Source organism: Rhinatrema bivittatum, chromosome 12 (assembly GCF_901001135.1).
Source record: "Rhinatrema bivittatum chromosome 12, aRhiBiv1.1, whole genome shotgun sequence".
Classification (NCBI taxonomy): domain Eukaryota; kingdom Metazoa; phylum Chordata; class Amphibia; order Gymnophiona; family Rhinatrematidae; genus Rhinatrema; species Rhinatrema bivittatum.
Genome location: NC_042626.1, coordinates 44,778,865 through 44,791,168, shown reverse-complemented (window position 1 = coordinate 44,791,168; position 12,304 = coordinate 44,778,865). Strand labels below are relative to the sequence as shown.

Here is a 12,304-nt window from a genome sequence, read left to right as displayed (position 1 = left end):
CACAAACCAGTCTGGTTTTCAGGATATCCCTAATGAATATGCATGAGAGAGATTTGCATGCACTCTGCCTCAGTTGTATGCAAATCTATGTCATGCATATTCATTAGGATATCCTAAAACCTCGACAGGTTTGTGGCCCTCGAGGACTGGAATTGCCCACCCCTGCTCTAGAGGCTGCTTCACCTTCCTGTGTTCCACCATCCAGAACAAAGAGATGATCAGAACACCTGAAAACACTAGTGATCTCGAGATACCTTAAAAAATGTCTTTTCACGTCTAAAGACTGAACAAGCACATAGTCCACAGGATCCATCTGTTAAAAGAAGGCAAGGAAATGGACTGATTTAAATGAAAGAAAAACTATTTTTGGCAGGAAGGATAGAGCTGAACCTTTTGTAATGAATAAGAAAGGTTCCCTACAAGAAAGTACTTGCAACTTTATCATCAGAGCCAAACAAATAGTGGCTAGATGTATGGAAAATCGCCTTAAGTGGAGCAAACTGCACTCCCACCAGGAAAGCTAACACAAAGTTCATATCCCAAGGCGGATCTGGAACCCGAAGTGGAGGTCTAATATACTTCACACCTCTCAAAGACCGAGAAACACCTGGATAAAAAAACCCAAACAAACCACATCTTGAATATGACCTATATAGCAAGCCCTTAGAACCTTCCTGCAAAAAATCCAGAATCGATGAAACCAGCACGTTCTCAGGAACATACTGATGACCACTGCCCCAATTCTCAAACTCTCCAAACCTACACATGAGCCAAGGAAGTGGAAATTTTTCTAGCCTTCATGAATATAGTGAACAGTAGGGGTGTGAATCCGTGTGATCGATCGTCTTAACGATCGATTTTGGCTGGGAGGGGGGGGGGGGGGGGGGGGGGAGGGAAATCTTATCGTTTTTTTTTTGTTTTTTTTTTTTTTTTAAATCGTTAAAAATCGTAAATCGGGGGAGGGCGGGAAAACCGGCACACCAAAAAACCCTAAAACCCACCCCGACCATCGCCCGTATGACAGTGAGGGCAAAGGTAGCACCGGCGCCATTTTGAAGATTGGCAATATGGCCCGCGTGCAGGAGGTCGCTCCCGGCCCCCTGCTGGACTTTTGGCAAGTGTTGTGGGGGTCAGGAGGCCCCCCCAAGCTGGCCAAAGGTCCCTGGGGGTCCAGCTGGGGTCCGGGACGATCTCCTGGACGCGTGACGTCGGGAACCAAAATGGCGCCGGCGCTACCTTTGCCCTGTCACATAAGGGCAAAGGGCCACCGGCACCATTTCTCTCAACGCAGCCGTGGCCAGAGAGAGGGAGATCGCGTCGGGATCCCCCTCCACTGGACCCCAGGTAATTTAAAACATTTTTGGGGGGTTCGGGAGGGTGGGGGATTTTTTTTAAAGGTTCGGGTTGGGTTTTAGGGGTTTTTTGGTGTGCCGGTTTTCCCGTGCCCTATTTAACGATACAATACAAATGCCCCTGACGATAAATCGGGGGCATTTGTATTGTATCGTGCACGCTAACGATTTTGGACGATTTTAAAATTATCTGACGATTAAAATTATCGTCAGATAATTTTAAAATCGTCCAAAATCGTTAGCGTGCACGATACAATACAAATGCCCCCGATTTATCGTCAGGGGCATTTGTATTGTATCGTGCACGCTAACGATTTTGGACGATTTTAAAATTATCTGACGATAATTTTAATCGTTCAAAAATGATTCACATCCCTAGTGAACAGTGCCTGTGAATAATATTTCTTCATTAATTGTGTTCTCTCAAGGGCTAAACTGTAAGACAAAATTGATCCAAATCCTTGTAAAACATCAGATCCTGACAAGTAACTCCTTGTGAGGTGGAAGCCTTAGACAGATACCATACAGCAGACGCTGAAGATCTGCATACCATTGCCGACGAGGTCAGTCTGGAGCCACCAGGATCACCAGCCCTGGATGCCCAGCAATCCTTTAAAGCAGCCTGCCTAACATTGGCCCAGAAGGAAACATATAAAACCCCCTCTTTTGTCCATTCCTGCATCAGGGCATTGACAGCAGACTAAGAAGGGTCTTTCTTTTGGCTGAAAAATCTGTGCACCTTCATATTCTGGCAAATCGCCATCAGATCCAACTCTGGTAGACCCCCATTGGCTACAATCAGATCAAAGGCCCTTTGAATCATTCCCTTAGGTCTATGACATTGCGGTCTATGACATTGCGATTGAGGTAATCTGCCTGAACATGGGCATCAGGAGGAGGGGGCTGTAGGAGTCATGGCCCCCCTCAAAATTCAGGCCAGCGACAACTTACTCACTGCAGGCAAGACGAAAACCTGCGGCAGCACAGGATAATGTGCCCACGGGGTTCCCACCACCCAGACTGGAAAAGGACCCACGGCAGCATGGAATAATGTAAAGAATCTGCTGTAGTGTGAAGTACTGAGGTGATTGCAGGGTTCCCACACCAGGAAGAGGACATGTGGTGACACAGAATAGTGAGGCACCCATGAGCAGGAAGAGGGTCCTGTGATGCCGCAGGTAACCTGCTGCATGGGGTGGGAGGGAAGAGAAGTGAAGGAGTGTGTGTGAGTGTGTGTGGAGAGGGGATAGGATTGGAGGCATTCAACTACTCCTTTGCCTGAGTATTGTCCATCTCAGCTATACGAGATGCTGACAAGGCCTGCAAATTCCTTTCTACCCAAGCAAGAAGCAAGTCTATCTCAATTGACATTTGAGGACTCAAAGAGTTCCCCCTTGATGATTTATGTTCTTTATCACCATGGCATTGTCTATCACCATCCTGACTGCCTGCCACACTAACAAAGGCATGAACTGCAGTCGAGCCAACCAAATCGCTCTGGCTTCCAGGGGGTTGATGGACCAGCTCACTACTGCAGGGGTCCATTGTCCTTGAGCAAACAGCACCTGACAGTGCACCTCACTCCAGCCTGACATCCATCCGATGTCACTATGATCAAGGTCGAGGCCACCAAAACCACTGCATATTTCAAGTGCCTGATGTCCAGCCTCCAGTGCAAGCTCTGTTTGCCTCTGCCAGAGTAGATTAAGTCTCATGGAATAGTCTTGGGAATAGGAATTCTACCTGGAAAGCAAGGCTCTTTGAAGAGGACACATATGCACCTTCACCCATGGTACTAAATCCAAGGATACTGCATGGAGCCTAGAGTCTGGAGGCAGGACCTCACCATCAGAAATTCTGGTCGTCCCCAGTGCTAGAATCTGGCCCTTCAACTTCTAAACTCTTTGTTCTGTTAGCTAAACCCAACTTATCCTTGTATTGAACTGAGCTCCTAGATAAATCCAGAGACTGACATGGCTGAAGATTGCTCATGGAAAATTTGACAATCCATCCCAAATCCTGTAACAATTGGACTTCTCCCTGAGAAGCCGAAATGCTCCACTGTAAGGAACTTTCTCTTTTCAGCCAATTGCCAAGAAAAGTGTGCACCAAAATGCCTTGCTTGTGTAGCATCACTGCCACCACCACCATCATCTTTAATGATGGTGCTGTGGCAGAACCTGAAACTGAATATGACGACCCAGCATCATAAACTGCAGGAAATACTGATGATTCTTTTGGATTGGAATGTGAAGATATGCTTCCCTTAGATCAAGGATGTCAGAGATTCTACTTTCTGAACAGACAATTACCAATCTTATGGTGTCCATCCTGAAGTGGGACACCTTAAAAAAAAGACACTGACCCTCTTCAAATCTAGAATGAGGCAAAAGAATGTTTCCTTCTTTAGGACCACAAAGTAAATGGAGTAGCAATGCTGACCTTCCAGGGGTTTCGGTAGTAGGATTAAAGCCTTTAAATCAAGAAACCTCTGCAGACTACTACCTCTTTTTTCCACAGAGTAACAAGGAGAAACCATAAAAGTGTTAGAAACAGGACATGCAAATTCCAGAGCATAACCATTCTATATGATTTCCAGGGACCCACTTGTCCATTGTATTTTAGGCCCATTTCTAATAAAACATAGACAGATGGCACCTCTTTCTGGTTCCAGAGATAGGACCCCCCCCCCCCCCCCCCCCCATCAAGCATACACTGTGATGCCCTAGAGGAGGTAGAACCTCCATAACCATTCTTTCTTAGAATGAAAAGACTGGAACATGGCCTAGAACTTTGTCCCAAAAAATTTCAAACCTGACTTTAATATTCTCATCTTGATATCGACTGAGGGATGAGTAACTTCTGGATGGGGCTTTCGTTCTATCTTCCGGGATCTTTGGGTCTTTTGAGGCATCTCACGCTTTTGTCATCTTTTCCAGCTCTTCTCCAAATAAGAGCTATTCCTTAAACTGCAGCTTAGTGAAATTAATCTTGGAGATCGAACCTGCTAACCAGTTGCGCACCCAGAGAAACTCTGGCCAATGCACACACCAAATCGTAACCAGTATCTTCCAAATAAATCACTTCTGGTTCTAATGGCAGAAAATCCTCTCTCAGTTCTTCCTGGGCATCCTGCGCCAAACACAGTTCAGATCTCACAACAATACTGTAAAACACAGATCTGAAGAGCCAGGGATCTGAACCCAAGGGTGCATGAAGGGCAGGTGTAGAGGTTGCTAGGATAGCAAAGATAGTCCTTGGAACTGTGCCCTGCTCCTGCAGGCGGCTTGAAAACCTTTCAAGATTTTCTGAGCGATAACTACTCAGGGTACAGAGACCTCCGGAGTCTGAGAAGCAGAAGCCACTGCACCACAAGCAGCAATTCCCCTTGGGTCCACAGCAACTTCAAACCTGTGTTCAGGGCTGAGAGAAAGGGGACCAACCTCCATTTCAGAGCTCTGCAGTTATGACATGGACACCAGACCATGAAGTGAAGAATGTACTGCAGTCTCAACAAGGGCCTTCTCTCCCAAATTGGGCCCTCCCGCCGCCAAATAATCGCAGTTCTGCAGGTCCCCATCGGCCGAAGAGCCCCCCCCCTGCATACCTTTTAAGGTGCGCTAGCCTGCACTTTCCTACCTAAAATGGCAGGCTGTGCAGAATGTGGTCATTCTCCCACACTGCACAGCCAACGCCATCTTAAGTCTGCATGATGCTAAACTTAAGTGAGGCCCTGGCCCAAAGCTTTCCAAGAAACTCGTTACACTTGCCCTAAATCTGATAACTGTTTATTCAAAACACAATGCAGTGCTCCTGAGTTGCCGCAGAACACCCCCTGCTCAGTAGCTGCTCCAATTCCCTCAGCTTTTTTTTTTTAAACCAGCAGAGAGCCCATAAATACCCTTTATTTTTGTTTTTTTTAAATTAGGAAGGCAAAACAAGAGGAAGCCATCAAGAGAAGAAGAGGATTGAGGAAAGGGGAACCCAACACCCAATGCTTTGGAAGCCCCCTGGGTCCTGCACAGATCAACCTAGGTAGTCAGCAAGAGCTGTCACCTGAAGAGCTTCTCATCATTTGGGGGTTTTTTTTTGCTAAGAGTTAGGGGCTGCTCACCTCAGGGGCTCCTAGTAGTTGCCTTTTCAGCTTACCAGGCCTGAGTCCACAGCAGGGGATGCTTGCCTACCATCTGTTGGAGAAAGAGAATACTAGCAGGTTGGTGTTAGCATTGATGTATATGAGGTGAAATTAGCGAGCCTGTTGATCTCTGTCTCCATCTGCTGGCTGGTGTGCATAAAGCCATTTGTCTGGACTTGTCTAATTGGATGGATGAAGAAGAAATAGATCTTATAAAAACCCGAAGAGGAAGACAAGGCAGGGTGGTGGAAACCAGCACTCTGCCATAATTTAAACATGCTTGGGACAGATATGGAAGGTAGTAATAGGAAGTTGGTTGAGAGATCAGGTGGAAGACATGAACATTTTCATCTACACAAAATGGTAGCGAACCAAAGAGGAAGACAGGGCAGTCTGTTCTTTGTTAGTACTAGTCTCCTTAAGGCCTTGAAAGCTTGATGTGGCATTTTCAGTGAAAAACCTTTTCAGGCATTAAGCTTGAGAAAAATTTAGGTTTATGACCGCCAAATAAAATAGCAATTTGTTTTCAATCACATACTTTGTAAGAGGGCAGATATGGTGTTGTGTTAGTTGTGTGCTACATTACTACATACAATTGGTTAAAGGGTACCTTAAATAAACTCATTAGGGAACAGCAGGACAACTGAAGTTTTGAATAAATGTGCGCATTTCAAAAGAAATGTGTATACAAGCTAAAGCAACTGAAGTTGCAAGGTAGACTACTTTCCAAATACAAAAGGATGTTGGGTGCAGGTCCACACAGTGGACTAACCACTGCCTACCAAGGTACATAAGCCTCATTTAGTAAGGATTTTCTCACATTTTGGAGAAAAATATAAAATATTGGCAAATAACCAAATGGAGAACAGTTTTATATATTCTCCCTCACCCCATACTGGTATTCTCTCTATTCTATCAAAGTCACATAGAAAATGACCAAGTTGTTAGGAGATGGGAAACCCATTCTTGAGAAAGCTGTGAAGAAAGCAGGATTTTTTGGTACGTATATCATTTTCAGGCCTTCATGAGTGCAGCGACCACAGCCTTAGCATTAAGGCTGCGCAGGTCACAGTAGGTTTGTCCAGTGCCAACAAACACAATGGGCTGGCCAGTGATGTAAGTCATGGAGATGGCAGCACCAACCTAGCAGGGAGGAAGAGAGAAGGGTAAATAATGACAAAGAGAACAAAATAATAAAAAAAAAAAGTGTAACTTTTTAAAATATACATTTTTCTCTTCAGCCATGCTTGCAAAGCATCATCCAAGATTAACTAATCACTGCTACCTTCTGAATGCAAACACTTGCCCTCTCTCTCTGGCCATGTCCAACAGGAGACCTGCTGCTGCCCAGCCATAGAACTGGCTCAGTATCAAACACCTCTACGGCACCTTTTACCTAAGCAGGATTTACAATGATTTGCCTTAGAACAGAGTTAGCAGATGGTTCCAAGTCACCAGAGATAGACTGAGACAGTCTATGTTTTACACGCACTGTCTCCTTTTACTACTTAGAAATTGAAAACCACCTATCAATACATAGTCTCTATAAATACAGTCTACAGAAAGCCACACCAGATCGCCATTAAAAACCTGTCTGTTTTGGCAGGTGGAGATTGAGTGGGCTTGAAGCACAGGTATGGAGGAAGGTAAGCCAGAAATCAATAACATGCTAAACAAACTGTCCCAAGCCTGCTTGCTGCTGTTTATGATTGAATGGGAACAGGGGTTAGAGAATGAATTTGCCTGTATTTATGACATCCAGGGTCTCCCCTTCATTTTTAGACGCCACCCTCTTCCATTTACTTCAGCCATTTTAATCACAGACCATACTTCCCTTCAGAATCCAATATGAGCATTTGGATGAGGCTCATTGTTTTTAACTTGCTGGGGGGTTTTTTTTTCCTTTTTTTCAATTATAGGTTGATTTATTAATGTTTTCATATATATTTTATTTGTATATGGGTTTTTAAAATCATTTTATGATTGTGATCTTGTAATCCGTGCCGAACTTTGTATGGAGGCAGCAGAATAGAAGAATTAAAAAAAAAAAAAAAAAAAAGAAGTATAACCTGAATCAGGCCAGTAGATATTGTGTGATAGCCAACTCTAGCTGATCTGATGACCAAGAGCTGGATCCAGGATTTTAACCTGGCTCTTTATACCTATTTTACTATCCCATCTACCTAGAATATGTCTGCCTCTTAACCTCCACTCACATGCTTGACTTATCCATTACCTTATCATCGATTGTATCAAACTTGGTGAGCACAATCCCGTCAATGAGGGGCGGTTTCTCTGTCATGGAGTGATCAGCCAGAGCCTTGTTAAACTTGACCTAGTTAGGAACAAAGTAAACAAAATAAGTTATAAATTCAATCCTAAATCAGTAAACCAGGAAATTAATTTGTCATTTTCTTCGTTTCATTTATTTTTCCAAAGCTGAAAGCATTAAATGTAAGTTCCAGTCAGCTTTGACTGCTTGGATTTTCTTAATGGTCTAGACCTGTGAGTTCTTCCATATCCCCTAACTAGTCTAGTTTTTAGGTTATCCTCAATGAGTACGCATGAGAGATAGTTGTGTGCAGTGGAGCAATGCATGTAAATCTCTCTCTCATGCGTATTCATTGTGGATATTCTGAAAACCAGACTAACTAGGAGGCACTCCAGGACTGGCCCAAGAAACACTGATCTAGATTACTATAAAATGATTATATAAACAATAAGTCAACTTTATTTTCACACCTGTTTTGGCCACTACCGATTGCATTTCTTTTGTATGGAGTGGAGGAGTAGCCCAGTGATTAGAGCAGCAGGCTGCAAACCAGGGAAGTCAGGATTTAAATCCTGCTGCCACTCTTTCGGGCCAATACAGTACAGAGCTCTCCGGTGGAGCACCCTGTTAGCCCGGGTTTAGTTGCACGTTTTCGATGCACTAGCTTTACCCCTTAATACAGTAAGGGTTAATAGTACGTCGAAAACGTGCAGCCAACCCGCCAAAACTAATAGCGCCCGCAACATGCAAATGCATGTTGATGTCCCTATTAGTTATTCCAGCGCGATCCAGAAAGTAAAATGTGCAGCGAAGCCGCACATTTTACTTTCAAAAATTAACACCTGCCCAAAGGCTGACATTAATTTCTGCCGGCGCCGGGGAAGTGTACAGAAAAGCAGAAAAAACTGCTAGTGTCCTTAGCACCTCTTTTTACCGTGGGCCCTCAAAATACAGGATTGCGCGCCCAGAAGAGTGGCCTGGGCTTGCGTTGGGAGAGCGGGCGCTTGCCTCGGAGTGCCGGCTCTCCCGCCAATTTTACTGTATCGGCCTGTTTCTGACCTTGGGCAAGTCACTTCAGCCTCTATTGCCTCAGGTACACACTTACGGGCCGATACAGTACAGTGCGCACTGTTAGCCCAGGTTTGGCCGCACGTTTGACGCGCTAGCTTTACCCCTTATACAGTAAGGGGTAATAGCGCGTTGAAAACGTGCGGCCAACCCCCCGAAACCAATAGCGCCCGCAACATGCAAATGCATGTTGATGTCCCTATTAGTTATTCCTGCGCGATCCAGAAAGCAAAATGTGCAGCAAAGCCGCACATTTTACTTTAAGAAATTAGCGCCTACCCAAAGGCTGGCGTTAATTTCTGCCGGCACCGGGGAAGTGCACAGAAAAGCAGAAAAAACTGCTTTTCTGTACACCCTCCAGCTTAATATCATAGCTCAATTATGCCGGTGTCCGTTTTCCGAAACCATAGCTGTTGGGTTCCAGAACCGACATTGGAAAAATTGAGCGCCGGCTGTCAAACTCACTGACAGCCGCCGCTCCTGTCAAAAAGGAGGCACTTGGGACCTAATTTGCATAGGCCACCCTCCTGAATCGCATGCCCAGGAGAGTGGCCTGTGCACATGCCGGGAGAGCAGGAGCTCTCCTGCACGTTTTTCTGTATCGGCCTGTTAGATTGTGAGCCCTTTGGGGACAGAAAATACAGTACCTGAATGTAATTCTGCTTTGAAGTATCTGAAAGGTGGAATATAAATCAAAATAAAAGATTCAAGCAGACACTAACCAATTGGTCGACTGCCTCATTTCCCACCAGTGCTTCTCCAACAAAGAGTACTAAGTCTGGCATGTTTACTGTTATGAGTTTGGCAAGAGCTGTCATCAGGGGAGCATTGTCCTGCATGCGCCCAGCAGTGTCCACCAAAACCACATCAAAGCCCTGGTTTCGTGCTGCCAAGGAGAGAAAAAAGCTCATTATTCTTTATGTACATGTGCATTATATGATGCTTAGTAGCTGTGTGTTCTGAATGGTGGGTTGTCTATTTGACTTGCTACCATCTTGTATTTTGTAATACATTTTATACTTATGAAAGGTACAGAACAGACCCACTGAAATCTTTACAGGGACAGCATGGGTACTCAGTAACATAGTAAATGACAGCAGATAAAGACCAAAAAATTATTTACTTTTATTTCTGGTTTATTAGTTTGTAATTTGTTTTTGTTTGTTTCTTTTTATATTTTTATTGCACATCACTGATTTTTTTTTAAGAAAATGTGATTTATCAAATAAATTAAACTAATCATGCATCTAGTCTTCCCAGCAAGGTTATGCCATACAGAAAAATGACCACAGGTTATTTCAATCTTTTTGCCACTAGGAATCCTGTTTATCCCCTGTTCTTTTGAATTCCATCATTATATTTTGTCTTCACCATCTCTTGTGGAAGTGCATTCCAGGCATCAATCCCCTCTATGAAAAATTATCTCCTGACTCTGTTACTTAATCCCCTGGAGCTTGGTGTTATGACCTGCTTCTTCAGCTTCCTTTTCATTGAAAGGGTGTGCCTTGTCTAATTTTAATACTTGTCTGATTTTTAAATGTCTGTACCATATCCTCCCTGTCCGATAGCACCCTCCAATCTTTTGTGGGCTGTGTGCACAAAAAAAAAAAAAAAAAAGTTATTTACATGCAATGTAGTGTACAAACATGTGCATACATATTTAGATCTTCAAGTCATATCATGTGTCTTTCAGCACACGATCCCACACCATTTTGGTTGCCTCTCTCTGGAGTGCATCCCTCACCCTGCCATGCTATATGCTTTAACCTGGAGAGACCACTTCTAGATAATTCAGTTTCCATGCCAATGCAATCTTGAACTTATCAGTCTTAAGCTAGGAAGGTGACTCAGTGATGTGGATACTTGTTCACTGGTAATCAAATAGACCACCAACTCATCACATTTCATATGGATGACAAAGTTTTCAGTCTGCAATGGTTTCAGGCACTACTGATCTGATCCAGATATTAAAGTAGTGGTCTAGATATGAAATGCTCAGACATCAAATCAACTTCAAGCAGTGCTGAAGGCTTACCGTAAGAAATAGCCTCCATAGCAATACCAGCTGCATCCTTCCCGTATCCCTTTTCATAGAGCTGCACCATGGTGCGGCCACTGTGGTCCTCAGGGGGGTGCAGATAGTTTAGCCGATGAGTGTGAGTGCGCAGCTGTTCCACGGCTCCGGCACGAAATGTATCACAGGCGGCAATCAGGACACTGAAGCCATTCTCTATCAGCCAGAAGGAGATCTGCAAAGAGCCAGCACGCCATGCTCCAGTCACTTCCTTTTGTTTAGTGCTGCCCTATCAGAGTCTCTCCACCCTTTACTTACAGCCTGGTGCAAAATTCTACACCAGTGGGATTCTCTGTGCATTGTAAATCCTTTCAATGGCAACAAAATGATTATCTAAAGATGATATATATGAGCCTTCCAGACACATAGATCCTTTTTTTAAAAAGTTTCTCTTCAAGATATAAGAAGGAATTTATGTGATCTGAAAACTCATTTACATCATCATCTTCGCAGAATGCTTATGTTAGTCCAGTGAAAACTATCACAAACTGCAGAGAATCTAGGCCACATGAATTTGAGCAGTCATGGGCAGAAGTGAGATGTCACCAACCACAGCCTCCAATGCCCTCTTTTGAAACAAGTCTACAATAACCAAAGGAAGGTGCAGCCTAAGGTACAATAATATTTATCATTTCAAAAACTCCCTCATTGCATACAAGTGACTGTAAAATAATTCAATATTAAAATGTCCCCTTCCACAAAGAGCTTAAAATTGTCAGCCTACTCTACAAAGGTCCATAAATTTGAAGATATTCAGCCCAGTGCAGAAAAGATAACTCAGGAGTGGGATGGGGAGAAAGAAAAAAAAGATACAATGGAGAAATTACTTACCTGATAATTTCATTTTCCTTAGTGTAGACACATGGACTCAGGACCAGTGGGTATAGTGTACTCCTGATAGCAGTTGGAGACGGATCAGATTTCAATCTGACGTCAGCCCTAGTACATATACCCCTGCAGGAAAGTGCAGCTCTTCAGTATTCTCCTCGAAAAGCATTGTGGATATATGTAGACTGACTAATCTGAATAACTTAATTAACTTTATAACTTGATTAATTTGAACTGGTTGAATTGGCTATAGCTGGAGACCGCCAGTGCCCTCAACCGAGAAACGTCGACACCCGGTAGGATGGGTGTCCTAGATGAAGGAAAGCATGGCTTACCCTTGAATCACTCACTCCCGGGGATGTCCCCCGAGAATTCCATGAGTAACGGCAGCCGTGGGTGGGATGCTGAGTCCATCTGTCTACACTAAGGAAAACGAAATCATCATGTACGTAATTTCTCCATTTCCTAGCGTGTAGCAGATGGACTCAGGACCAATGGGATGTATAAAAGCTACTCCCGAACCGGGTGGGAGGCTGCCCGTGACCCACTTAGTATTGCCCTTGCAAATGCTGTGT

The 12,304-nt window shown here is 44.1% G+C and overlaps 1 protein-coding gene across 1 annotated transcript in view; it reads right to left on the bottom strand.

Moving 5' to 3' along the window:
• Nucleotides 1-1,660: 1,660 nt before the first annotated feature.
• SRPRA (SRP receptor subunit alpha) overlaps nucleotides 1,661-12,304 on the bottom strand; it is a 95,896-nt gene continuing 85,252 nt past the window's right edge. The window contains exons 11-14 of the mRNA XM_029573218.1: nucleotides 10,863-11,076; nucleotides 9,550-9,713; nucleotides 7,724-7,822; nucleotides 1,661-6,630 (exon numbers count right to left, since the gene is read on the bottom strand). Coding sequence (XP_029429078.1) covers nucleotides 6,502-6,630; nucleotides 7,724-7,822; nucleotides 9,550-9,713; nucleotides 10,863-11,076 — 606 coding nt within the window. The 3' untranslated portion in view covers nucleotides 1,661-6,501. The remainder of the gene's footprint in view (nucleotides 6,631-7,723; nucleotides 7,823-9,549; nucleotides 9,714-10,862; nucleotides 11,077-12,304) is intronic.